The sequence below is a fragment of the Amia ocellicauda genome, chromosome 10, assembly GCF_036373705.1.
Source record: "Amia ocellicauda isolate fAmiCal2 chromosome 10, fAmiCal2.hap1, whole genome shotgun sequence".
In the NCBI taxonomy this organism is placed as follows: domain Eukaryota; kingdom Metazoa; phylum Chordata; class Actinopteri; order Amiiformes; family Amiidae; genus Amia; species Amia ocellicauda.
Genome location: NC_089859.1, coordinates 20886538 through 20913521, shown reverse-complemented (window position 1 = coordinate 20913521; position 26984 = coordinate 20886538). Strand labels below are relative to the sequence as shown.

At 40.0% G+C, this 26984-nt stretch overlaps 2 protein-coding genes and 1 long non-coding RNA gene across 3 annotated transcripts; 1 reads left to right on the top strand and 2 right to left on the bottom strand.

Annotated features, from left to right (window-relative positions):
* Window positions 1-308: 308 nt before the first annotated feature.
* On the top strand, window positions 309-3361 carry bet1 (Bet1 golgi vesicular membrane trafficking protein). Its single transcript, XM_066715481.1, has 4 exons — window positions 309-489; window positions 1345-1454; window positions 1763-1819; window positions 2622-3361. Exons 1-4 carry the CDS (start codon window positions 471-473, stop codon window positions 2775-2777), a joined length of 342 nt encoding a protein of 113 aa, XP_066571578.1. The 5' UTR covers window positions 309-470; the 3' UTR covers window positions 2778-3361.
* On the bottom strand, window positions 3357-22172 carry LOC136760188 (probable acyl-CoA dehydrogenase 6). The gene is made up of 9 exons (XM_066715480.1): window positions 21919-22172; window positions 17013-17133; window positions 8602-8731; window positions 8328-8434; window positions 7785-7952; window positions 7035-7208; window positions 5586-5747; window positions 5347-5497; window positions 3357-3987 (listed from the first exon to the last, which is right to left on the bottom strand). Exons 1-9 carry the CDS (start codon window positions 22168-22170, stop codon window positions 3894-3896), a joined length of 1359 nt encoding a protein of 452 aa, XP_066571577.1. The 5' UTR covers window positions 22171-22172; the 3' UTR covers window positions 3357-3893.
* Window positions 22173-24109: 1937 nt separating this feature from the next.
* On the bottom strand, window positions 24110-25611 carry LOC136760187 (uncharacterized). Its single transcript, XR_010820170.1, has 3 exons — window positions 25521-25611; window positions 24837-24932; window positions 24110-24296 (listed from the first exon to the last, which is right to left on the bottom strand). It is a non-coding gene; the product is annotated as an uncharacterized LOC136760187 (long non-coding RNA).
* Between the last annotated feature and the right edge of the window lie 1373 nt (window positions 25612-26984).

Here is a 26984-nt window from a genome sequence, read left to right as displayed (position 1 = left end):
TGAAACCAGCCAATAAAGTGCGTGATGACGCCACTGACAAATCACAAGCCCACTGCTGGCAGAAAGACGTAAAGAAGGCGTTGGTGCTTTCTGGGAAATGTAGTCTTTTGGCACAGTTTGCGGCACAGCGTTTCTTAATTAAAAAGAAAAACATCAGATTATTTTTCTCCCTGAATCACCGAGACATACAGCTGAACCAACGCAGACACTATTACAGCACAAACAAGGGGACTGATAGAAAAACAGAAGCGACCAGGCCAGCAGCACGCCATTACCCAGCGGCCACGTCGTCTGCCGTATTCCGATGTGTTTGCTGTCGTGGCGTTTCGAGCGTAGGTCCAAATACACGTTAGCTTAGCAGAAAGAAGCGCTTTGAGCAATTACCGTTTTCAGGAGGATAGTTAAAATTAGCAACAAACCCGGATTTGACAGCTTCCCCTTCAAACTGTGACGACTGTAGAGACATCACAATGAGACGCGCAGGTTTGGGTACGAAGATCTGAGTTACTTGTTTCTACTGTAGTAATAATTAAGTGTCTGTCAATGGTTTAATCGCAGTTTTTAACGAGCAAATAAACGGAACAGAAAGCATATTTTAGTCTTACATTTCAATAAACGGAAATTTTGTTGTTTCTTAGATGCATAGACAGTGTATCAATTTGACAGGAGATTTCATGAAAAGGTGCAAATCTGTTACACGATTATAAAATGCCTAGATCTTCATTTTTCGTGTTGTGCAATGAATGACATCAGCACAGCACAGCTAAGCGTGGAAGTGTTTAGAAACTGCAATACAGACCAGGGATGCCCCTGACGACTCGTGTTTTCCCTCTGCTGTAACTGTAATTTTGTATATTTAACTTCAAACAAACTGGCACCGTTGCGCATGACGTCATGATACAGTGACACTTTAGAGTTGATCGATGACGTCATGAACAAGCTACTCCCATCTATTGAAACGTTGCCCACATGTGTATTCATTGAAATATCTTCACTGTGCGTTTTTTCCTCCGGTTAGGACAGATAGAAGAGTCATGGGCTTCTCTGGGGAAACAGAAAAGGCAATAAACAATAACATGCATGTAAATAAACATGTGCAAGAAGCACACACCTGGTTGCGTTGAAACAATATATTATTGTTTTTGATAAATGGATGCTTCTTGTTGCTTTTAAAAACGTTTCTTCAAAGCTCTGTTCATTAATGCAAAGTTTGTAATGTATTAGTAAGCCAAAAAATGTAGACGTGTCCACACACTTTTGGCTGTCCCGAACGTCAGTATTTGGCTTTTAGTATCACATATTTGTATCATCTGATTCTATGATGTTTGTTTTTCAAACAACAAGGTGAAGGAGCGCCCACAGGGAATTACGTTGCCAGTGGATACAGTGTCTATGAAGAGGAAAATGAACAATTGTCAGAAGGTTTGAGAGACAAAGTCAAAGCTTTAAAACATGTAAGTGCTATTAAGCCACATTTTATTATAAATAACAATGAATAAGATCTCTTACCTGGTGAATCTTTATATTTAATTATGTATACCCTTTTTATCTAGGCCTACGTTAGGATTGAGTTTTGTATAAGCCTTTTTGAATTGTCAGGATCCAATATGCAGACATCGATATTGCAGTTTTGTCTTATTCATAGTCAAGCTAAATAATTGATAACGAACAATAGGATTTTTAAGGTGCATCCCGTATATGTCAGGTACTGTATGGCATGTTTGAGCTACTGCTGTACCTAACTGAGTCTATTCTTTCACAGCTCTCTATCGATATTGGAGCAGAGGTAAAGCACCAAAATAACATGATCACAGAAATGGTAAGAATTACATTTTACATGTATACACATGTCCATTTCTGCGGTCATGAGCTGTATTTAAAGTAATTTCAATCCTTTTGATAAGTATATCTGTTAATATATACAGCTGTACCCTATTTCACATCTTCCATTTGAAGAACTAATATATATTTGGCGATTTAGTATAATAAATATTGTTCTCTACGCTGTACTTATAAATCGGTAAGATCTTTGTCGTGCAGCGATTCGGCAGAGAGAAAACTGTAAAGGTTCTGGCCAATATTTACTCCCCTACGGTCTTAACTCAGACGAGAATTAGAGTTTCTTTGAACCTCCCACTACTCAAAGTCAAAGCCTGACAGAGAGGAGAAGTTCAGGCTAAATTAATCCGAGACACTGTGCTGCCTCCTGGGTTTACCGAGCAATCTACTTCAGATTCCTCCACATGATGTTGGAGTGTCTCAAGGTGCGGCAATTATGTTAAGCAAAGGAGTTTTAAATTCGCAGAAAACCCCAAGAGATGATGAATAGGACTGGATCTGGGGAGGGAAGGAAACAAACTGCCTAGTGTTGAATGCGATTCACAGTTCTAATCTATGTTCTCAATAAGCTTTCTGCTACAGTTTATTTCACACTGGGTTTTATGGATGTATATAATCAATTAGTACAAGACGTGCTTTCCATTTGTTTTCTTCACCGAAATCCCCTTACCATCTCTGACCGAAGGGTCACGTATACAAGATCAAAAATGTGGCAGAACACTTTTCCCCTCTAAATAGTATTGTTTTCAGCGGACAAACCATGGCTCTCCATCCTCCCACAGGACAGTGCCTTCGACTCGACGGGGGGGCTGCTGGGGGCCACTATGGGTCGGTTGAAGGTCCTATCTCGGGGAAGCCAAGCCCGGCTCTTCTTCTACCTGCTGCTGTTCGCCCTCTTCGTCTTCTTCGTCCTGTACTGGGTGATCAGACTGAGGTGATGAAGAACAGCGCGGCCTGCGCTTTGTGCCACGGCTCTGGACTGAACACAGACGCCGGATGTTGGAATGGAAATGAATCCTGTGAGCAGCAACGATGCCTCTGTAGATCTGTAACTATTACTGTCATCCTAACAGTGTACGATGGTCCGCTGGGATGCAGTTCATACATTTTTTTTTTTTTTTTTTTTTTTTTACTGAAGTCAGCCAAGGATGTTTCTGTGTAACTCAATGCTTCTGAGTAAGATTGCACATTGTTTGTATGAAATGTAAGTGACAATTTACTTGCATCTGTATAGAATATGTAATCCTTTGATTTCAATATGTGTAAAACTGTGGACCACTCTCTCTGACAGACAAACATCTCTCGACAGTAAAACTGAGCCCTAAGGAGATGGAATATAAATACAACTTAAAGACGTGCCTAAAGGAATAAATGATCCGTTTAGTTCGATTGGGAACTGTTTTTTCTTCTTCTTTTCTTATTATCCTAACACAGATTATCACTTACAAATGTAAATATACTTAAATAAGAGTTTCTATTTATCTGTATTGAATTCTGCAAAATAAAGTAAAATTGAATTCAAGTTTTGAGTCAGTTTATTACTTTCAATTTGAATCACACACACACAAGGTATTTTAGCAAAATTAAAGTTTGCGTTAATGCATCTAAACAGTATATGAGAAATGCAGTTTATTAGAGGAAAATAAGCAGAATATATATTAAATCAAAACAAGCTTTCTAATTCAAGGCAGCAGTGGGCACAGAAATAAGTCACAGTTATTGATCAGGACATCTCCCTAGCTGCTAATTACACCCTTCTTCCCATTCCTTAATGATGATGATTTTTTTTGATCTCGCTATATTAAGTGCCAATCCTCTTCATTATGTTTTGATGGAGCCAATTGTAACACAGAAGAACGCATCAGGAAATGCACTGTTTCCACATTTAACTCAACATCCCATTTGGCAGGGACCAAAGTAAGAGCGACCTTAAACTGAATATAAATCGTAAATCGGAAGTCTAAATTTAACCAAAGTACGCTACAATTACGGTTAAACTCTCAAACCCTTGTATTTGCACTCAAAAGGCCTGTGTCGTTTCCTTCCCTCTGAAGTCATCGCTTCTTGGGAAGGGTGTCCATGTACTTGCATATGATGGACAGCATGACCTCATCAGCCCCAGCGCCAATGGACATCAGTCTGGAGTCTCTGAATGGAGGAGGGGAAGACAACAAGATATTTTAATGCTCAATTAGAGTGAAATACTGTTGCGCAGGTTCGGACCCTCGACAATGTGCAAGCTTCGTTCTACTGCATGATGGGAAAGATCAGAACACAAGATAATTGTGGAATTACAGAAAGATCCTCCGTTTCATTTTCTGTAATTGCTTGCTAATGTTCTCTTTAGTTCTCTCTTGAGTTCCCCACTTTCCTAGACCGTTCCTAATGCAGCAGTCAGGCAATAATGCTCTTCCCTCCTGCGATGATCAGCCACAACGCTAGGTGGCGACGGTGTGCAGCTTGTGCACAAAGACACAACAGACAGTCCAGGTTGATACCATTCATTCCTGGTGTTGTGTACCAGTCCCTTCTAACCCACTGTGTGCAGCTCAGCAGTCTGTGTATAAAAATTAATACATCTCTACGTTAAGTAAGTGGGTAGGGTCGGAAACCATGTACGACACAACCTGGTCGGAGAACTTGGCGATGACCGTCTCATTCTTACTCTCCGCCTCACTCATCCATCTATGCCATTTATAATGTCATCACGCTCTCCTGTGATCTGAATCGTGCGACATCGAAAAGGCGCAGGTGGAAATTATTGCCCGCCCGGCCATTTTCTTGGGAGCCCCTCTCGAAGCGACGAGGAGGTATTTGTGGTGTTGGCGTTAGATCACATCAGTGGCAAAGTGATTCCCCGCCTGCGTTAACACTCTGGTGAAAGAGTTAAATCAGTTCCAACAGAGAAAGGTGTATACATCATGCTTTGTGTACATAACAATATGTGCTATTGAATAGACGTATAAATAATCAATTAAACAGGATAGTTCACAGTACAAATTAATTCTCCAAACAAGGGCAACATTTTGCTGGACAAAGCTTGGGATTATATATTGCATCACCCAGTCATACTAACCGAGTCTGAAAAATTATGGGAATATCTGTCCCACGCCTGACCTCGGACTTATTCTTCTCCCTTATTTACTTATTAATCACGTCTTCTCCAACAACAGCTGAGTTGTACTAGTGGGAAGTAAAGGGTGGCCCTTAGCCCATCTCGTTTCAGTGGAAGTCCCCCTGGAAGCAGCAGGAACTCTGAATCATCATTATGTATGTGCATGAAATTAATTCACACTGACGAGCTGAATGAAAAAACAAAGGTGTGTTTGTCCACCCGAACTAAATTGCTGAGGACTTTATAGTGGATATGTACAGTATTATGGAGATACGTGCATCTCTTGGAAATATGGGCACTTTACTACCATTATAAGAGTGATCAATCATCGGTAAATGTACAGACGTTGGTTTATCAACAACATGCACACCAGCACACTAAAACACACGGACCTGTAAAAGCGGCTGACAAAGACATCACTGGTGAAGCCCATGCCTCCCCAGAACTGTAGGCAGCTGTCGCTCAGCTCCCGAGCCAAGCGGCCGGCCTTCAGCTTTGCCATGGAGGCCAGTTTGGTCACGTCGTTGCCTTTCACGTACAGGCCTGAGTAAGAAGACAGAAAGACAAGTCAGAAGAAGCTCCCCACCCCCAAATCAATTTACAAACAGTGTGATTTGTACCAAGACCTCACCGGTGGCGCGGTACAGGAGAGAGCGCAGCAGCTCCACCTCAGTCTCCAGCTCCGCCAGGCGGAAGTGGACGGACTGGTTGTGGAGGATGGGCTGGCTGAAGATCTTGCGTTGCTTTGTGTATTCAATTGTCTCCTGAATGACATTCTGCATTGACGTCAAAACTGAAACGGACAAAAGAGAGTCCAATATAAAAAACAATATAGTACTGCAACAGAGGGAGTTTTAGATTATAAATAGTTGTAGCAAAAAAAGCCAAAATGTCTATCTTCAATCCCGAGAGCGGCACAGTTGGTTAGACAGCAGGTACATCATCAAAACCCTCATTTGTTTCTCAGAGGTATCTCTGTTAAAGAATGACGCACTAACATTAAACCCCAACAAGATATGTTGAGCATGCACAGAGATGTGAAATGAATACATCTCCGAAATACAAAACAAATATATAATACAACTTTTTAATAAGACTGGCTACAGAAGTGTGCATATCTCGATGTCCTGATATCAATTATATGCCCATAATCAATTATTTTTTATGAACCATCTGATCAGGACATCGGGGCTTCGGGTTTCAATGGTCAGAGCTGAATGTGGGATGAATTCTTTATCCAGGGCTCAGAGTCAGACAGAACTAATTACATTTCTCTCTTAGATAAGGAACTCACACACTTTTGTTAGACATTAAGAGAATAATCTCTGGCGCCGCATTATTCATCGGGTATTTGACAGAGAACTGAAATTAACAGGGCTGTGAAGGGACACTTTTCCCACAGCGGTAGTGCAGTGATATCACACTCCTGTTTTCTGACAGCGATCCCTAATTACTTCAAATAAGTCATCGTTAAGAATTAAACGTGTTCCGTCTTTATGGTTTGGATATTCATTTCTTCCCTCTTTATTGTCCCCAGTGGTAGCCTTTATAATTTACTCCCACCTGTCATACCCGACTCCTTTGCTTCTCCCCAAAAACATCTGATTGGGGAGGCGAGGAGGGCAGTATTTTCTACAAGTTATCCTTGCGTATTGCAGGTCATATTCTGTTCCATTTATTGTTTGCATCGTTTTCTTTCTGTTTTTAGCTTTACATCTGATCAGCATCTGATCTGATCTGCTGTAAAGCGGTTTAGTTTGAGTACAGCCGCAGAGCATCACATGTGCAGAGAACAGAGAGATGTGCATTTTCCTGTGCTGCTCCCAAAGCGGGGAATGAAGACAAATCATTAACACCAATATAAAAGCAGGATAAAGCAGTAACGGGAAAGCATGCAGACATCTATACTCCTTTGCCGCCGAGAATGGAATGGATTTACTCCCACTTCCTGTGCTCAGAAATATTCTGTTCTCAAGAAGACAGTTGACTCAAAGTCATTATCAATTCTACAGAAACACTTGCCCGTCTGCCGTGGGAAGCGACTCTGGGCTCTATGGGAAGTTCTCAAGTAACCACTTACTGTTGGCCACGCCCCACAGGCGCTCCTCCTGAAACTGCAGCATCTGGTAGGTGAAGCCCATTCCTTCCTCCCCGATGAGGTTTTCACAGGGAAGGCGGACGTCATCAAAGAAGATCTCTGCCGTGTCCGAGGACTTCATTCCGATCTTTTCAATCCTCCGTGCCAGGTGAATACCTTTGTTAAAGATAGAGCACAAGCATCAACCGTAAAACCGCATCACTGCTGAATTCTGGACGTCGGGCAAAAAGAGCCATTTTTCCAGTCTGTACATAAAGACATGGAAACCTTTCACATCCTAAAACCTTTGGTCAATCAGGGACAGAAGAGAGAAACCTCTAAAGGCATTTCAGTTGATCAATTTTAGTTTGGTGATTATGTAATTCAGGGTTCCTCATTCTTGGCACTGAAGAGCCACAATGGTTTTGGTTGTACCAACAATGTCAAGCCTGTGTGGGCTAAAGACCTGGAAACAAGTGGTTCTGTATTAATTTATTATATTTTTGAGCAGATTTGTTTCCACCAGCTACAATACAATGACAATGCAATTCAGACCAGTTATTTTCACAAGCACTTTAATAAAGGTCTGGGTTGGTGCAGAAGCCAGTAGACCCTTAATGCTTCCTTACTTTACCCAAAACGTTGACTGGACTGTGACTTTCCAGAAACAGGAACGAGGATCGTTGGTATAACACGAAAACAACACATCAGAACTGAAAAATTCCAACCTTTCTTCTCTCTCGGTTCTCTTACCTGGAAGATTCATGGGCAGACAGAAGAGAGACTTGTTCCTGTGTGCCGGCCCGTCGCTGGTGTTGGCCAGCAGACACATCCAGTCCGCTTGGGTCCCATTCGTGGTCCACATCTTGCCTCCGTTTATCACATACTCAGAACCTGTCTTCACTGCTTTTGTTTTGATGCCTGTAGCGGAATATATTTAAATTTAAATTACATTTTTTGTCTGCGATATTTAAAATTCGTCATTTTCAGAAGAATGACTTGTTTCGCAACACTTTTACGGGATATCTAAATTTTTAAATGTATTTTTTTCTCATCTCTGGTTGTTCTCATTTTCCTTCCTTCATATTTTCTTAATCGCAATTCACAAATCAATTCTGACATAAAACGACACAGAGAATAACAGTAATAATAATAAAAAGCTAGCCTTGGGCAGATAAACAGAGATTTTGAAAAACCACATGACTAGTCTTGAAGCTCCCACAAAAAGGAAAACATTATCCTTGGAGCAGAAACAGCAACAGATTAATTCCCCGTCTTAACCCTCCCCCAATTTACTTGCGACATCCGATCCAGCTCCGGCTTCACTCACGCCAAGACAGGCCACCTTATCCCCCAGTATAGTTGGCATCAGAAACTCCTTCTTCAGTGCCGCAGATCCAAACCTGGCGGGCAGGAATAAACACACAAAAAATGCACACTCTTATAACCTGTTTGTGATGTGGAAGTAGCTGTCAAACCGAATTCAGACTGCTCGGTCTTACTCCTGAGTTCATGCTCTGGAAAATTACGCCCCACATCGCTATGCAGGGAGGCGTGGAGTCAGCCTTACCTCGCCAGGGCGGGGGTGGCCATGTCCGACTGCACCCCGATGGCCATGGGTACCCCCCCACAGCGGATGTTGCCCAGCTCCTCGGCCAATGCCACGGTGTAGGTGAAGTCCAGGCCCAGCCCCCCATACTCTGTCCAGGAAAGCAATGAGGATAAAGCAGAGGGAATCAGCTGCAGGGCATTGTAGTGGGCCAAGGATCAGTTTCCAATTTACCCAAAGGTCAGAGTTTCTCTCAGTAAAGTCTGGTTGGAAACAGGCAACAGGAATTTGACCCATCTGGAGTTTTTCCTGCATTAGCATCCTGGCATGGTTATTATTATTCTGTTTTCCCAGACTAAGACGCTGACCTCAAACTTCTTACCCCGACTCCTATAGCTGCTCAGAAAACAGGTTCTACCTCAGACAGGCTCGGTTCTTGGTTGGAACACAAATTAATTTTAACCATAAAATTCCCTTCAGAAACAAAGTCTTGGACCAACTATTTCCTGCATCACACAGCTCCCTTGCTGCTCCCTCTTCCCCATCCCTTCATTCCTAGGGACGGTGCCCTGACCAAGTCTCCGAGCCCCAGATGGCATGCCACACATCAGCACAGAGCAATGACCATGCGGGGGTACCCACTTACCCCACTATGTTCCTCACAGTCACCAGTGGGGTCAGTGGATGCCAGGCAAACAAGAGTCGAGGGGTCAGTCACTACTGCAGGGAGGTTCTCGCACAGCATTTTTATTCTTTCTGTGGGCATCACTCCCACGGCATACCAATGGTGTAGAAAGAAAAGGATGTTGTTGGCCAGAGAGGCAACAGAAGAGGTGGCTGCCAAATCAGCGAAGTAATAAGCCAAGAATCTCAGTGTATTAAAAATGTGTAAAAGCACACATGCCAGTAGCTCTTTCACTGCTGACAATATTTTACCTTAAGGGTAACTCATTAACGAGCCGCTACACCCCAGCAGTGCTCCACCTGCACACATGAAAGCTTTCAGAGTCACGATTCGCCGCTGTGTTTTACGCTTTTCATCTGAGAACAATGAGTTCGGCACAGGTACCCGTGAAACCTCTTTAACTCCATATGATCAGTTTTGGTGTCTTTATTCCCATTTCTTGCAAACCCTGCTGGAGAGGAAAAAGTAAAAGAAAGAAAAGAAAGGAGAAAAAATCTTCATGTAGACAAACCGTTTACCTGCACAGTCACTGCACTCTCACAATGCGCACAAATCGATCGCTGGGGTTTCACAGAGAGGCCATTCAACTGCTACAGAGTAATCATTAAATGGTAATTTCCAGGCTGTTGAATTAATTTGCATTTCAAAATAACACCTCTGAACTGTCCCACAAAAGCGGATCTGTATTAATGTGTTGATGTGTGTGTGTTTTTGTTTTGTTTGTCAAGAAAATTTAAAAAAAGAGTATGTACGTACTGTAAACATACATGAAGATTATCTGAAAGCATTACCCCCACAAGCCCCCCCCCCCCATTTATGAATATATGGCCAATATCACAGTGGCATTAAAATATAAAAGGGAAAACAGGCATTTGGAAGCTGAACTTCATTATATGACATTACTATCCTTTACATTAGACCATTCTCGTCTTTCACTCATCTTATTTCAGCCATTTTAAAATGCAGGCTGCATAATCAAGGTGCTGTAACCATAAATGTATACTGGCAAAGCTTTCTTACAGCACAACTGATTTTGTGATTGCAGAATTCAATAAGGGACTGAGATGTAGGAGATTATATATTATATATATATATATATATATATATATATATATATATATATATATATATATTCCACATCCTTTGCAGGCAGGAACTGTAAAGTAAATATAAAAGGCGCGAGATTCAAAACAAATTGAAAATCATGCTTCTCTCATCACCTTTTGATATTACTTTGAATCCTCATCCCAAACTATACATTATTAAAGACTAATCCCTTCACAAACGGGTCATTCAGGGGGCGAGCAGGATAAGAGAAGATCCTGTTGCCTCCCCATTGCGCCCCTAAACAGATCAAAACGGTCCTCGATGCGTTACACGAAACATGGTCGGTTCAGTTCATCGGAGCAAACAAGAAAATCTAGCACCAAATCTGACACGGGCTCCCCTCGGAAACAGACACAGCTGCAGAGATAAAAGAAGGGGACAAATAGAAACCACTGGAAACTCTGAACTGAGATAACGAGGACGGGTTGGCAGTGAGGAAGCCCTGAGTTTTAAAGAAAACGTCTGCAGGGACAGCACAGGAACAGAATGGGACACGTGATGAAATGTCAACATCCATATTTCTGTCCCCTCCTGGATATAGGAAATGGTTGTCCAAAATAGAGAAAAGGAAAAAGACAGTGAGAGGGTTTATTAAATCTGGATGTGAAAATGTACACTGCACACCTTCAGGGGGATACATTTTTAATTGACGATCTTCAATACTTCCTCAGAAAAATTTACTTACACTAGCCTTTAAAAAAAAAAACTCTTACATCTTTAGATTATGAAAATGCTAATAAAGTATAAATAATTCATAACCCACTCCGAGAACCATTAGATTTCTCCCCAATTCATTTATATTTTTTCTTAAGAGTGCATAATTAACAATAGACTGAAGAAAATTACATGCATTTGATAGGAATAATTACAATTAATGAAGGCAATTTGTGTGGAGAAAAACACACAAAGAAAACACTTTAATATAATTTCCTCACACTGTACGTGCTGAACAATAGAAATAACGGATGGGTAAAATCCTCCTTTTATTAGTCTAATTGTTCTCTTTAAAAGCATTAATGATCATCACTGATTGTTAATGAAATCCCATCGAGAGGGATCAGCATTGTGGGTCCTTGTGTGCAGTGATGTACTACAATCATCAAAAAAATTGATTCTTATTATTTTCTGAAGAAGCAGCTCAGTATGAGATGCAATAAAACCTTGCACTAACTTCCACTTTCATAATTACTACTAACAAACATCAGAAACCATCAAAATAAATAAATAAAGGAGACATTCTTAGAAAGACGACGAAGAAAATACACAATGACGGTGCACATATTAGAGGTGTTGTAAGAATTGGAAGCCGTTGTCACAGATGAACACTTTCTCTGAATTATATCTGAAACTCAGCTGTAGAAAAAGGCTGCTGAATCATCACAAAGAGAGTGGCCACTTCCTGTATGTGTCCACCCCAGAGGCCTGCACTGTTCGTGGAGAGAGAAACCCTCTGTGAATCATCTATCACTCAATACCATTGAACACACAGTAATTTCCACCAATTAAGGCCCATCATTCAACAGATGAAGTTGTACACAGCTTGGAAAAAACAAGAAACACAAGACACTGCAAGTCTCTGGGTCCAGGGTTGACTTGCCCTGGAATATACACTGTGTGATTGCACCCTAAAGTTATCCCCTTCTTAAAATTCAGGAAGAGTCCTGAGAGCTATAAAGTCTAATTATGTAATTATCTAACTGATGGAGAATCTTACACTGACATTATCTCAGCAAACGTCTCGAGCGCGTTGACTAGACTAAGACCCATTCATTCCCTTACTTTTGTTATCTCGCCCCTCCGTGAATTTTACCCACCGCCAAGGTCTGATTCACTGAGATAAATCAATTGTACATTTAAAAGCGAATCAATTCAGTGTTGATGATTTAAGAAACGAGCCCTTGTCTGCGAGTGTACCGTGGCCGCACTGAGCAATTACGCAGTGAAGAGAGGGGGCCTATTTAATTTTTATTACATTAATTGTCCTGAAACGAGTCCACTTCATCCTCATTAAAATAACATGCGATGTATAACGAGATAATATCAGTTCAATGGAAATGAAGCACAGTTTTCAAGTGCTGGTAAATACTGCGAGGGCATATTGATCATTTAAGAGAGTATGGTTTCTGCAGAGTTTACAGATGCCTTTCCATTAGCAATCGATTCAAACCTGGGGAAGCAGGGGATTTTAATTATTTTCCTAATAATGACTTCAAGTAACTAAGACTTAAATTCATACGATAATGTATTCTATCTAGGAACTGAACGTTTAAATTACTATTCCCTGGTTTAAGAAAAGTGTTATAATTGTTATTCTTTTATTAAATGTAATGAATGTCTTTGAGGAACATTTTCCCATCCGTTCTCATTCTGATAGGAGCTTTCGTGACAATAAAATACCTCCTTAGTGTCACTCAAAGTATTTATTTAAAGGGCACATCACACAAGTCACATGACAAACTTGTCAGTACAGAACACCAATGTCATATTTTGGGGGCTTTCTTGTATGTTGTAAAAAAGTGCGGCCGTCTCAGTCCTTTGACTTTGTTTTCTTTGTTCAGACTCTGCTATTGACAGGAAAGTCTGTTTGTAGCGTATTTTGTTCAGAGGCTCATGGGTGACTATACACTCACCTAAAGGATTATTAGGAACACCTGTTCAATTTCTCATTAATGCAATTATCTAACCAACCAATCACATGGCAGTTGCTTCAATGCATTTAGGGGTGTGGTCCTGGTCAAGACAATCTCCTGAACTCCAAACTGAATGTCAGAATGGGAAAGAAAGGTGATTTAAGCAATTTTGAGCGTGGCATGGTTGTTGGTGCCAGACGGGCCGGTCTGAGTATTTCACAATCTGCTCAGTTACTGGGATTTTCACGCACAACCATTTCTAGGGTTTACAAAGAATGGTGTGAAAAGGGAAAAACATCCAGTATGCGGCAGTCCTGTGGGCGAAAATGCCTTGTTGATGCTAGAGGTCAGAGGAGAATGGGCCGACTGATTCAAGCTGATAGAAGAGCAACTTTGACTGAAATAACCACTCGTTACAACCGAGGTATGCAGCAAAGCATTTGTGAAGCCACAACACGTACAACCTTGAGGCGGATGGGCTACAACAGCAGAAGACCCCACCGGGTACCATTCATCTCCACTACAAATAGGAAAAAGAGGCTACAATTTGCACAAGCTCACCAAAATTGGACAGTTGAAGACTGGAAAAATGTTGCCTGGTCTGATGAGTCTCGATTTCTGTTGAGACATTCAGATGGTAGAGTCAGAATTTGGCGTAAACAGAATGAGAACATGGATCCATCATGCCTTGTTACCACTGTGCAGGCTGGTGGTGGTGGTGTAATGGTGTGGGGGATGTTTTCTTGGCACACTTTAGGCCCCTTAGTGCCAATTGGGCATCGTTTAAATGCCACGGCCTACCTGAGCATTGTTTCTGACCATGTCCATCCCTTTATGACCACCATGTACCCATCCTCTGATGGCTACTTCCAGCAGGATAATGCACCATGTCACAAAGGTCGAATCATTTCAAATTGGTTTCTTGAACATGACCATGAGTTCACTGTACTAAACTGGCCCCCACAGTCACCAGATCTCAACCCAATAGAGCATCTTTGGGATGTGGTGGAACGGGAGCTTCGTGCCCTGGATGTGCATCCCACAAATCTCCATCAACTGCAAGATGCTATCCTATCAATATGGGCCAACATTTCTAAAGAATGCTTTCAGCACCTTGTTGAATCAATGCCACGTAGAATTAAGGCAGTTCTGAAGGTGAAAGGGGGTCAAACACAGTATTAGTATGGTGTTCCTAATTATCCTTTAGGTGAGTGTATATACATTATTGACATTACTGGCATATTGGGACATACTGGAGTATCTTATCTTTATTGTTTATTTTGCTGAGAGAGAGTAAATATCTCTTCCTAAAGACTAAATCATATTCCCCTGCCAAAAAAAAGGTTAGAATTCAGTCAGGAATATCAGAGAAAAATAAACTCTATTGTTAAGTTACATTTCACGCCAGATTTCACAAGTGTTTCTCACTATAGAAGGTCTCTTCGCCGAATGTGGGTTTACGGAGCAACGGCCCGGCTGCCAGACACAATCAGTGAATAACAGAAGACAAAAGAATGCCAGCAGGGACATAAAATAACATGAACTCCGCTGGGCAAGGATGGGTTACGGTTAATAAAACATGATATTAAAAAAGAACAAAGAGGTCAAAGGAAGTTACGTCCTCCCTTGGAAAGTCAACACGTGCTCTTTTCAACTTTCCGCTAGAAAGAATTGGGTCTGATTTTTGTTTTTGTTTTTTTAGCTCAATTGAATTATGTTATTGGTTTATTTTTTAGTTAGATGTCATGTTATTTGTTTTAAAAAATCTTTCCATATTTCGGTTTCTTAGCATCTCAAAGCTAACAGAAGTCGTATGAAAATGAGTTCTAATTAAAAACTAACAAACACAAGAAGGCTCAGTTTACTCCCCATCATTTTCTTAAGGCGAATAAGTTTAGAAAAGCTTTCCCGAAATCTGGACCCAGCTGTTTAATGACTTCAGCAGCAGCTATTTTCAGTTTCATGATGCGTGTGGAAATGCAGGATTACTGATAAAGCTGGGAGCTCAGAAGTTCAATACCGAGCACCCACGATAGTGGAGGGTGCTCTCGCGATCGAGCTGTGGGGGGGACTGTCACTTGTCTGCGGCCAAACTGACGTCTGCAGGAACAGACAGTTACAGTGGGGGAAAGACTGTGCTACCATTTGTTGAACAAGATACTTTATGCATCTAAACATGTCTGGCAATAGAAATAAATAAATACAGCATTCAAGCTTTATAGAAGATGGCAGAGAAAAATGGATGATCAATATTTCATGTACACCATGTGCTTATGGTGTACATTTATGATTAAAATATTGTAGTAAATATGTGTATATATTTGGAGTGATATTATGAGGAATGACATTGGAAGATAACAGCTGCATTATTATTATTATTGAGAACAACATTAATAACAATAATAATAATGTTGAGTGCATATTCACAGTGCCATGAGGAACAGCTTTGAATGACAGGATTACCTGTAGTTAAAGTAATCTGGCACCTTCTGCAAACCTGTCTGTCCTCGGCTCAGATCCTGTGAGCTCTTAATGCTCTGCAAACACACTCAGCACTTTCGAATGCATCTGCCTGTTCTGCACTGACATACAAGTTTATTAAGCAATCTTTCCACCGTACAGACACATTTAATAACAGTGTTCCTAGAATTTAATTAGAAAAGCCCATATTTACAATATAGACCCTAATGCATGCCCCTGAATATCATAAAACCTCTAGAGAAATGTATGACTGCTGACTCTGCATGGGGGGGAGGAATCACTTGCTTTGAATTACCAGCAGATCACAGGTCCTCGAACCCCGGTCTCCTGTGCAGCAAACTTACTGCATCACTTAAAGCTACACTACCCCCCCCACCCTGTGGTTACAGACGTCCTTGCGCTGCTCCTTCATGTCTCAACCAAGATGGAACATCGTAGGCTTGTACATCCCACTTCTAACACCAATGTAACACCGTGGGGTTCCAGCCAGGGCGAGACTCGAACGCCGTTCTCCCACGCCACAGTGCTTTACACGAACTTTCCACAGCACCGAAAGGTCCAGACCCCCTATCAAGGCTTCAGAATCGCCTTTTATAGGACATATGTCTATATATAGATGTGTGTGTGTACATAGTCAGATAGATCAATAGTTGGATAGCGCTGGTAACACAGGCCAATGTGAGCTTTTCAATACTTAATTTTAGGTACATTAATTAAAGTACAATTCTGTATCATTTAAGGCATGTTTTGATTGACACATTAAATAACACAGAATAATATGACAGTACTATTGTGTTAATCGACAGCGGATGTTGTTTTCATTACTGCGAGACATCCGAGCAAGGCTTGCCCTTTCAGTCTGCCTTGGCATCAATACAGGTTCTCTGAGTTACTCTCGTTCTCCGTCTTCACTGCTTGTCTTGGCATCCTACCTCGTGTGCGCAATGAGGTCGTACCTTATTGTGCAATTCAAAATTGGCCCAAAGGAACAAACGTTATCCAGTCGGAACTGAACTTGTAACACAGAGGCCAGGACACAACGACAGGAGGACAGCCAGGCCGTCAAAAACAAGCCATTTGCGTAAAGGAACCTAACTGACCCACCTTTCTTTCCAGTTTTCAAAATCAGCTGCAGCCTTCATGGGTCTACCTACGCCAACCAAAAACAATCATCCCACTTGTACCAAAGGATTGTTTTTTGTTTTCATTAAATTTTTCGGTTTCTAACACATGAACATTATGTTTTTCTGTTGCTTACTCAGAATCGGAAGAAAGCATTAAATAGTGCATATAACACGTGTGTCATGCAAAACTTAAAGTGGATTATTATGGTTGAACAAGATTAATGTTACTAATTGTAACCAGTAGAACAACCTCAAGAGTTATCAAAAGAAAGATAAAATAAATCAATTAAATCATGAGCTAGTACCTGCTTCATGAAAAGACTGATTAGCAAGATTGTCCATTCCATGTGCATTTCATTTTATATCTGTTACAATGGTATTAGTGGTGAATATTTGATGCAGTACCTGTTGGTTTGTTGACTCCCAAGAAACCAGCACTTCCAAGGATTTTAAACACCCTATGAGCTGGGAATGTTCCTGCCTCTTCCCATTTGTCAACAAAAGGGTTGATCTCTTTATCAATGATCTGTAACACACAACAACAAAGACATCCACACACTGGGTAAGCACTGCACTACTGCCAAATACCAGAGTTGCTACAGCAAATGAATATGTTCATGTGCTGTACGTTTTAATGAAATGTGACGTGACATTACAAAGTAGTTGTGTGTGTGTGCAAGCTGAAACTGGAAATCGACAAAGACTGAAATACATTTGCTATCCACTTCAGTGCACTTCAGGGATTATCCACTACTCACGTTTTGCTGCTTGGCATTGGAGGTTTTAATTTTAAGATAAAATTGTGCTATTCTTTTTATTCATTTAATTTTTACTGATGATATTGAAACACAGGACCTGCTACACAATAACTTTTGTGTTTCTTTGTCATACATTATTTTCCAAACGGCAAAACTGTACACCAATACAATCAGCTAAATAACACATGGCTCAGAATCAAAAATACGCTTACATCGAAAATCTGGATTCCCAGCATACATCAAGAAGCATGTCAGATTGGAATGTATGGAAAAATACTTATTTTACAGCCAAACCTAATGGGCCATGAAGATCTCAATATAATACAATTGTGTATTCTTACAGCAAGAAGGATTTCCATGATGTGCCACCGTGTCTGTGGAGGGGGAGTTAGAGGGATTGTTTTTGGTTCCACACAGTTTCAGACTAATCAATTCAGTCTTGGTACATTGTTTATTGATGCATGTATTTATTCAGAGAAATTAAGACCACGAGCATTAGAAACATTTCTTCTGAGAAAATATTTCCTGTGGGCACAACATTTTAAAGGAAACACTTCACATAACTCCAAATCGGTCCGTCTTCAACGAGGCAGGAGTTACACAATTGTTTGCACACTAGCCAGAGTGATCCAGCTGGAAACAAAATAATTCTGCTTAAATCCACCACCTGCCAGTTTTCACTGAGTGGCTGAGGAGAACTTGCTGAAAAGGTCAAATCGCTTGCATGGAAAAGCAGACTGTGACAGCTGTCTGTACAAGGCTGCAAATTGTAGGAATTCTTAGGAATTACAGGAATACTTAAGACCGCACTAATGTTACTAGACTCACCCAAGCCACAGTTTAAAAAGACATCTATATATAGAACAGGAAGAAAATCTCTTTCTAGTGCAGGATAAAACCAGAGGGATTGACGATTCAGTGAACAACCTTTCAGGTGACAATTTCCACAATGCCACAATGTTAAAATTGGTACATTAGTACATTAACATGGCACATTATATCGGAATATTCAGGATGTTCCATTCCACTAGAGGATTATTGAGTTTAGCTGTGCATGCTTCCCACTGCAAACCTCAGATCCGTGAATGTGTGCTTGAAGTTCACCTGTAATTCTGTCGAGATCTGCTGTTCTTGTAGCCTAGTATTTAACAACGGACACTTGAACAAAGTCTACCCTGCAAAGTAAATGGTGCTTTAACTTGTAAACGATGTTTCTTGCAAGATTATTGCATTAACTCCACAACACTGTACTAAATGTCACATGAAATTTACTCCACATCCTTCAGGGCTTTCTTCAGTAGCGAAGATAATGGAGTGAAACAATGTTGTCCCCCATGACAGTTTTAATAGTAATGGCATTCAGTTGGCCTTTTTATGAACTCCGATTGGTTCAGCCAGGTAAAATAATTTGCAGATGATACTAAAATAGGTGGCTCAGCAGATACAATCTTGGCAGCACAGGTTATTCAAAGGGACTTAGATAATATTCAGTTGTTGGCCGACACCTGGCAGATGAAATTCAATGTGGACAAGTGCAAGGTATTACATGCAGGTAATAAAAATGTCCACTATAATTACACTATGGGAGGAATAGCACTAGATGAAGTAACACATGAGAAGACCTAGGAGTTTAGAAAAGTGTAGAATGGAGAACAAGGGCAGTGATGTTCAGACTGTTCAATGCACTAGTTAGAGATCATCTGGATACTGTGTGCAGTTCTGGGCTTCACACTTCAAGAAAGATATCGCTGCTCTAGAGGCAGTTCAGAGGACAGTTCAGAGTTATTAATGGACACCAAGCGAGCACGATGGGGCGAATGGCCTCCTCTCATTTGTAAACTTTATGTTCTTAATGAATTTAACACGTGATCCCAAAACTATAATCACCCATCATAACAACCAGATTCCATATAATATAAATTTGATAAAATGATGTTAATAATTGTTCCTTGCTGTTCTGCAGCTGTTGACTACAACACTGCAAAAGATCAATGGTTTTTCAGTCCTGTCATCAACCAACCAGCAGGGTCTATGCCTGAAGAATTAGGAGAATAATTTTTGACTTTCTACTCCATGTTTAATCCCTCTGTTACAAAATGTAATGTTAAATATAAGACATGCATATGTATGAATTGTTATTAAAATAAATACATTACATGCATTGCTGCCTACTGTATATGGCACTGATGAGCAGGTTCACAAATTCACATGTGCTTCCTACTGAACTGCCTGCATTTATTACAACTGTGTATATTTCTAGTGTTTGTTTAAACTGCTTCTATTTCTGAGGTCAAGAAACTTGCATCACATGTAGATTGCAAGAAGAGATGTCATTCCTATGAAGTCAGATTGGAAAATATAAGAGACTGTAAATTACAACAGGTTCTGAATGGCATGTATAAGCCCTACCACATCGCAATGAAGTTCAGTGCTGCTTTTAATACTTCAGTTATTCAATAATTCCCTGATATAAGAACGGAAGGGAGGTTCGATGTAAACCTGGAAAAGGAAACTGATACAAAGGAAACAATCCTTTATACATTGGTCTACTTATTGTGGTTAGTCAGTACTCTGATCCAAAGTTTATTTTGTTTGTGTTTGTTTTTTGTGAAGTGTGCAGGGGTATATTTTAGCCTTGCGTTGTGAAACGTAAAATCATGCAGACACTGCAGGTGAGGCCAACTTTCAACTGCACGAGAAACGCAACAGGCCAATGTGTATTAAGAGCTGTGTTAGGACACAGATATGAAACGCACAAAACACAACACAAGGCTGAAAAATAAACAAAATGTCAGTCAAGAATTCTATTGCATTTATTTCTCTGAGGACTTCCAGTAATGTGCACACATTGCCATTGAGCTACCATTGTATATTCTTATAATATTATTGTATGTAGTCTTTAGTTATGTAGTCTTTAGTCCTTGGGTCAGAGAAAGCATGGTGTGGTCAAAATTGGCAGGCCACTGCGAACTCACCTACTCGATCATCTTTTCTCTGATCCTATATACAAACAATTCTGACTCCTGTCACTTCTTTAAGCGTATTGACAAAGATATCAGCCATAATACGCTGTTGACTGACTTCATTTTGGTGTTTCTTTTTCCCTCAACTCAGATGGGTCTCTTTTTGTCTTCACTCGGTCTGCAAATGTACCTTTTGGGGGGATTCAGTATCTGAAGAAACTAAATAAAAATGCAGAACTTTTGAAAAAATTTAAACTCTTGAGTCAGCTTAAAGACACTACGAACACAAAGCTGTAACTAATTACTTCTCACTATGATCTGTAAGCAATACTGCAGCTACAAAACAGTCATATAGTTTAAGCTCATTGGAAAATTATGGCATAAACCATTCATGTAACACCATATAAATAAATTCAACTCTTCAAGCTGTACAACAGTAAAGGAAAAAAGAACATTAATTCTTAACAGATTCCACATTTTTCAAAGATCAATGGGAGAGGTATTGACAAATCCTGCAAGGGCTTTTTAAAATGCAAATGATCAGATCAATAACAGAACACTTATTTTTAAAATCTGGCAACTTCTGAGAAATGTGACAGGTGCAGTCAATTAGAAATCTAATACCCAAGAAGGAAGGTATTACAAAAAAGGTGAGTCAGCATTAAAAAACAATGAAATAGTAGAAGTACAGAAAGCTTGTGGAACTTCATGAATAAAATCTATAGCAGACGAGAAACTAGTGAAAAATATGCTGGCATCCATTAGATCTTGGTGTAGACTTCACAAAGGCAAGCTTAATCAATAAAATATGTGATTAAGTATTTATTTTGCGTGCATGGTATTTCTTGCTGTAATATATTCATACAAAACTCTCCAAACGCATATTTTAAAAGTAGTTAATTCCATGTAACAGTGCACTACCATTTTCCCAAATGCAAACACTGCACAAGCCAAAGTACTGTATATTCTTTATGTATTTACTGTGTATTACTGATGTTATTTTTATATTATTATTATTATTATTATTATTATTATTATTATTATTATTATTATTATTGCAATAAAAGGGCTTTATGCCACTAATGTAGCATTAAGTATGTGAAAACAAATGCATAATTTATATTCTTTACATGTAATGCATACAATTCATTATTTAAAACCACAACTGCTATGGCTTTCAATTTGCAATGAAACTCAACTCAGGTAAACTCGTATCATGTGACGCTGGAGGCCTCCACGGCGGCTTCAAAACAGTGGCGACAGCCTTCATCACGCCGAGCTACTGTGACAATGGAGGACACATAGTTGCATTTGAACTTCTCTACTTGTGAGGGGGCTCCTGACTTTATTCCAGTTTCGGTGCATTGTTTTTGATTCCGTACAGAGCAGAAACGTTTTGAAGCTCAGATATTATATGTGGAAGAAGAAGAAGAAATCCCATAACCTTTCACCTAGTATTTGCTACTTGTATATATACACTGATAATAACTTTCTTTGCACTTTTATTGTCGTACTTTCGTCTGATGGCAGTTTATGTAGTTGTGCTCAAGAGGAATAAAGTGCACCTAGACGTGTGGCGTGCTCGCGTACCTTTCTGAGGGACTCCTGCAGGGCGAAATGGTCCTCCGTAAAAATCATATGGTCTGTCCCCTCAGCCCTGGGACGTGGTTTGGGTTTCTGGGACGCATAGTCTGAATAGGTCCTTTCACTGCAGACCCGGGAGGTTTGGTACGACTGACAGAGCTTCGAAACGTTGAAGTGCAACAACCTTTTGCACAGAGACATTGCTGCTGCCAGAAGGTCTTTGCCCCTCTTACGCATGCGTACTAAACTTAACACCATTGCCGCTAGGGGTTGGGTTCGAATGTGCGCACACGGAAGAATCGTGTGTCATCGGTACATAGTTAATTAACACACACACTCACACACACACACACACACACACACACACACACACACACATCTTATGACTTTAGCCTATTCCTGACGCAGAATCTGCACAGAGAAGTGAGGATTGTATTTTCTAATGGACAAGTATGACTGTTCAAAAGTTTTCATGCCTGGAGAATTCTCTCTCTTAACAGGTGTGGAGTGAGCAGTGAGAACTGCTGAGTATTTTGCAAATTGACCATATAAATAGGCAGAACCTCCCCCTGCAGCCCTGGAGAATCTCGCCAATATGGCGCAGGAATTTGAGTTTCTTCTTCATCTCCAGTAGTACTACAAGAGTCGGGGCTTTGTGGTTATGTGAAGCTGGCGGTTGCTATTTCATTGGCCTTCCTGTTTTTAATATCATTGTCACCTCAGCTATAGGATGGCTAGTGTTTCTCTTCTGACGGCATAAGCTTGTGAAAGCCGCCTGTCCTTTGTGGAAATATTTGTCCAATTTGTTATGTTTTTGAATGTCACCTTTCATCAGAGAGCTCTGATGTACCAAAGCCTCTGCTCTTTAAACGAGAACACTGAGGAGAAATTACAGAGGCTCCGCTGGGTTGCTCTGAATATTTATTAATGCCATGCAGGGTGTTTTCATTCCTCTCCCACAGTACAGTGCAAAGAGGGGTCATCCTGTATGGAATTATCAAACTCTGAGATGAAGAGTGACACAATTTACCAGAAGCAGCTGAACTGTGGATCATATTAGATAAACATCTGAATACAGTGAAGTCCCCCCACCCCCTCTCCTTTGCACTGCAGCATTGATTAACTTTCTCATTTGCATTTTCTTCTCATCTCCTATGATAGACGACTCTGTCAGGATGATTAGGCTACTACTGTTGCTCCATGATTTAGTAAAATAATTTAAATAAATAACGCCCTGAGTGACATACCTGATTAATTGTGTTTTACTTCTATACACAATATTTATATTGTAGATTTCTTATTTGATAGACACTCACATTTCCTATAGGCATATTATATCCCGCTCCAGTAGCATACCAGCCCTGAAACTGGGTCCTTTGTTTTCTTTACATGGCTGCCTTTGTAAAACAGAAAAGGTTTCCCCGGTTTAATCTGAATTCAAACCAATGTACTCAGGCGAGTCTCTGGACCCAAAGAAAGCAAGAAAGATGTTACTGTCTTTAATTCTGTATTTGATTGAATGTGGTGAATCAGGAAGGTTTCCCAATTCCCAGTCCCTAATGCATGCTGCTTCCAAACTGATTGCCAGGCCCTGATCAAATCAAAGCTTTAACCAACCCACCCTTCATATATTCATAGCAAAGCACTTGATGGGAAGTAGATGAAAGCATCCTCTGTCAGGTGCTGGTACTGAATGTGTGATTGGCAGCTGTGTCAACTGGGTTTTGACTTGGTCTGGATATATCAAAAGGAATACTTTATCTCCAGATCTCGTCCTGCGAGAACTACAATTGCGCTTTCAACTTATTATATTAAATTCAGTTTTAATCTTCAGAAAAGAAAAACAACATAGTATAATTATACCAATTTCAACAATATGTATTTTTCTTCTGTAAATAAAAATCAAATCCTTAAACATTTGGGACCCCAAAAAAAGCACTGTCCTGTTGTAAACAAGCTCATTTAATGAAAGTGTTACGTTGGGCACTGAAACAGATGGTGCAGAGACAACAGGGTCTCAGGGAAATTAAACATATTCCATCTAACAAAGCTCACAATCATTGCACAGTATTTCATATGTTACTATATCACTTTAAATAGGGATTTAAATGCACTGTTTTGGGAAACACAGACTGATGTGGTGCAAGGTGAGAATTTGTTTTTGGGTGTTTCTTGAATCTTGGCTATCACTGCTGTGATCCAATGTTATAGGTGTCCATGTCTCCTAAAGTAAAGGAAGTTCTTCTCTGCCATCCAGGTTAACACAGCACACAGCCTCCCTTCTCCTTGAATGGGTTCTTCTCCTCAGGAATTCCTTTCACGAGGGGATCCTCACCTGATCCACTTTCGATGTAATCTCGCACCTCCTCACAGCATTTGGAGACCTGCAATGGGATCCACAGAGACAGAGTGGGGGTCACATCCGCTCTGTGAATTCCCAATCTTCCCTTTTCTGACCCATTCTAAATTCCAATTCCAGAGCTTTTTGCCATTTGACAGAATTGGCACTGAACTTGAAAAGGATTTGCAAATGGAATTGGATTGGAAAAACTGACAAAATTGACCCCAACCCTGTATGGGTAATGGAAAAGACTAAAATAAATGGGAAGGCATGCCGATCAGCTCTCTTAGTGTGCCAACGCTGTGGATCAAGGTAAACCTATTACTGCAAACATTGCACAGGGTAAGTAAACTGTAATCTCAACAGCGTGAGCTCTCTTCCCTTTAATAGGTTACTGAAAAAACAACAATAACAGGTTAATATTTGGGAAAAGATGTATATCTTTGGTTATATAGCAAAATAAACATTATACCAGGACGGAAAATAATTTTAGAAAATGCCTCGAAAACAGTCGATGTGTTGCAACATTATAACAAGTGAATGGTGCTATATATTTATATATTGTTTGTAAATGTATTCCCACCTAATCTGACCTTGTGTTACAGCTCAGATCAGAATGCAGGGGTAATGTTTCAAAATGTAAAATATCCTTTGTGCGTTCCTCGGCACCCTCAGCTCTCTGTGACAGAAAAGATTATACATAACAGTTATAGAATGTGGTTTTGAAGACGTATACGCTTTTTGTATGGCTTATAATTAAAAATTAACCACCTTAACCAAATGAAATTCACAGGAACTGCTCCACTATTAAAGAATGCATGAATGAAATGCTAACTTGTTTAACCCTTTCCACAGAGCTTTAAACTGTCAGTCCTTGAATCTAAATAAGGCAACCATCAAGGGTGTTTTCAACAGGCGTTTACATTGCTGTGTCTCATCAAGATATATTTACATGTATTTAATATACTGTGTCTCTTTAAGATATATTTACTGCAAAGTCACTCAGTAAGAGACACACGTATTCAACATTTCAATAGCACACCGTTTACAGATTTCCCACTGCATACGCTAAGCATTATCAGTGCCTACAAAAAAAATAAGAAAGAGAAAAATAAAGTCACTACATAATTTGGCACAATCTTATTATCTTCTTCTTTTAAGGATCCATGTTATTGTCAGTATTGATTGCAGTTTGATTAACTACAATGTCTCCAAATACATAAACAGTACTGTATATTATAAAACATTTCCTTGGTGCCGAACTTACCAGCGCTCTCTCGAGTTTCACCTCGATCTTCAGTTGATCTACTTCCATTTTGAGTTTATCCTTGTCTGTCAAATCGTCCACATTAATTACGGGCATTTTCTATGGAAACATGGGCAAAACAACAGCTAAAACTTAGAATCACATAATCTAAACACCAAAACTACAAATAGTTTTCTTATATATGTCAGTAGTAGTTGTTGGCTTGATTGGCTATACACCATGAACATGTGTAGCATAACCTATCATTTGTTTTCTAATAGGTATTCAGTGTACAAGATTGAACAGTACAGTTCACTGCAGTAAGTGCACAAAGAAACCCATACGAGCTGGCTAAAAGTTTTGTTAAAAGTACAACGAAACATACCGCCACTTAAAGTGAGCTGCCCTCTGTCCCTGCCCGCTCCTCGGCTCGCTGGTACAGCCCTAAAGAGACCTGCAGCCCCTCTCCAGTCTGGGTTTTAAAGTAATCTGTATAAACATCTTAATCTCTTAATCTGATTAAACCGAGATCTACAGTTTATTTAACACATCTCATATAATATTAAAGGTTTCAATTCATTAGCCTAGAATTCTGAGAACTATAGACACACACACATGAACATCTATAAATGTTTTCCCCATTTAGTTCAATTACACAAAATGTTGAAAGCTGTTGTCATTTAAAGGGAACATTTTCAAATATAGGTATGTCAAATTTACCTGGCCTTTTAACGTTAATGTAGGTCAAGGGGACATCATACTAGGCAGACTAGGCCCACAAAATGACACATCTAATCTTGACTTAACCCAAACCCGTCATTGCAAATAATACTTAAGTGTTCAGATCCTTCAAATTACCAGCTGCAATATTCATGCAGCAGCTAAACTCACTTGATAAATGTTAAATGTTAAAAGCAAAGATGGGACACTAAAGACACTGTTTTCCAAGGTCACTGCAGAAAAAACAACAACACACACACAATTACAGCACAAAAGAAGTAATAAAGATACGTGGACTGGATTTCTGAATATCCCTCTCACTTTCTGTGCTGAATGATAGCAGTGAATATTTGGTTGTAATCAGTGCATTTAATAAGACTAATTAAGGACTTTGTGTTTGTATGTGAGACACACTTGGGATCTCCTGGGTCTTTAACATGCAGGGAGTGGAGGACTAAGCTACAGGACCCATTGAACAGATAGTATTTTACCTAAAACATCGAGGGCCAAGCAACCTGGTTTCTATTCATTCTCAAGTAGTCATGAAGCAACACAACTTAGAATTGAACATACAATAATTGATATAGATACTGTAGTGCATGTAGCGTGTTTCTAACATCCAATTTGATCATAGCAACCACATATGGGGCTTATGAGGTGCCAAATAGACCATAAAAGTGGTCTGATGAGTCATGATAAAAACTAATCAACGCTGCTCACAGTCAAACCGGCTGGTTAATTAGTGATAATTGATTTTGTAATGAG

Bases quoted from the DNA above. Each gene is read 5' to 3' on its own strand.
- bet1 (XM_066715481.1), top strand. The intron at 1,455-1,762 runs GTAAGTGCTATT...ATTCTTTCACAG, and splicing joins AAGTCAAAGCTTTAAAACAT to CTCTCTATCGATATTGGAGC. The intron at 1,820-2,621 runs GTAAGAATTACA...ATCCTCCCACAG, and splicing joins ATAACATGATCACAGAAATG to GACAGTGCCTTCGACTCGAC.
- LOC136760188 (XM_066715480.1), bottom strand. From the start codon at position 22,170: ATGGTGTTAAGTTTAGTACGCATGCGTAAGAGGGGCAAAGACCTTCTG. The intron at 5,748-7,034 runs GTAAGTGGTTAC...TGTCCGTTTCAG, and splicing joins CCTGTGGGGCGTGGCCAACA to TTTTGACGTCAATGCAGAAT. The intron at 5,498-5,585 runs GTGAGGTCTTGG...CTTCTTACTCAG, and splicing joins TCTCCTGTACCGCGCCACCG to GCCTGTACGTGAAAGGCAAC.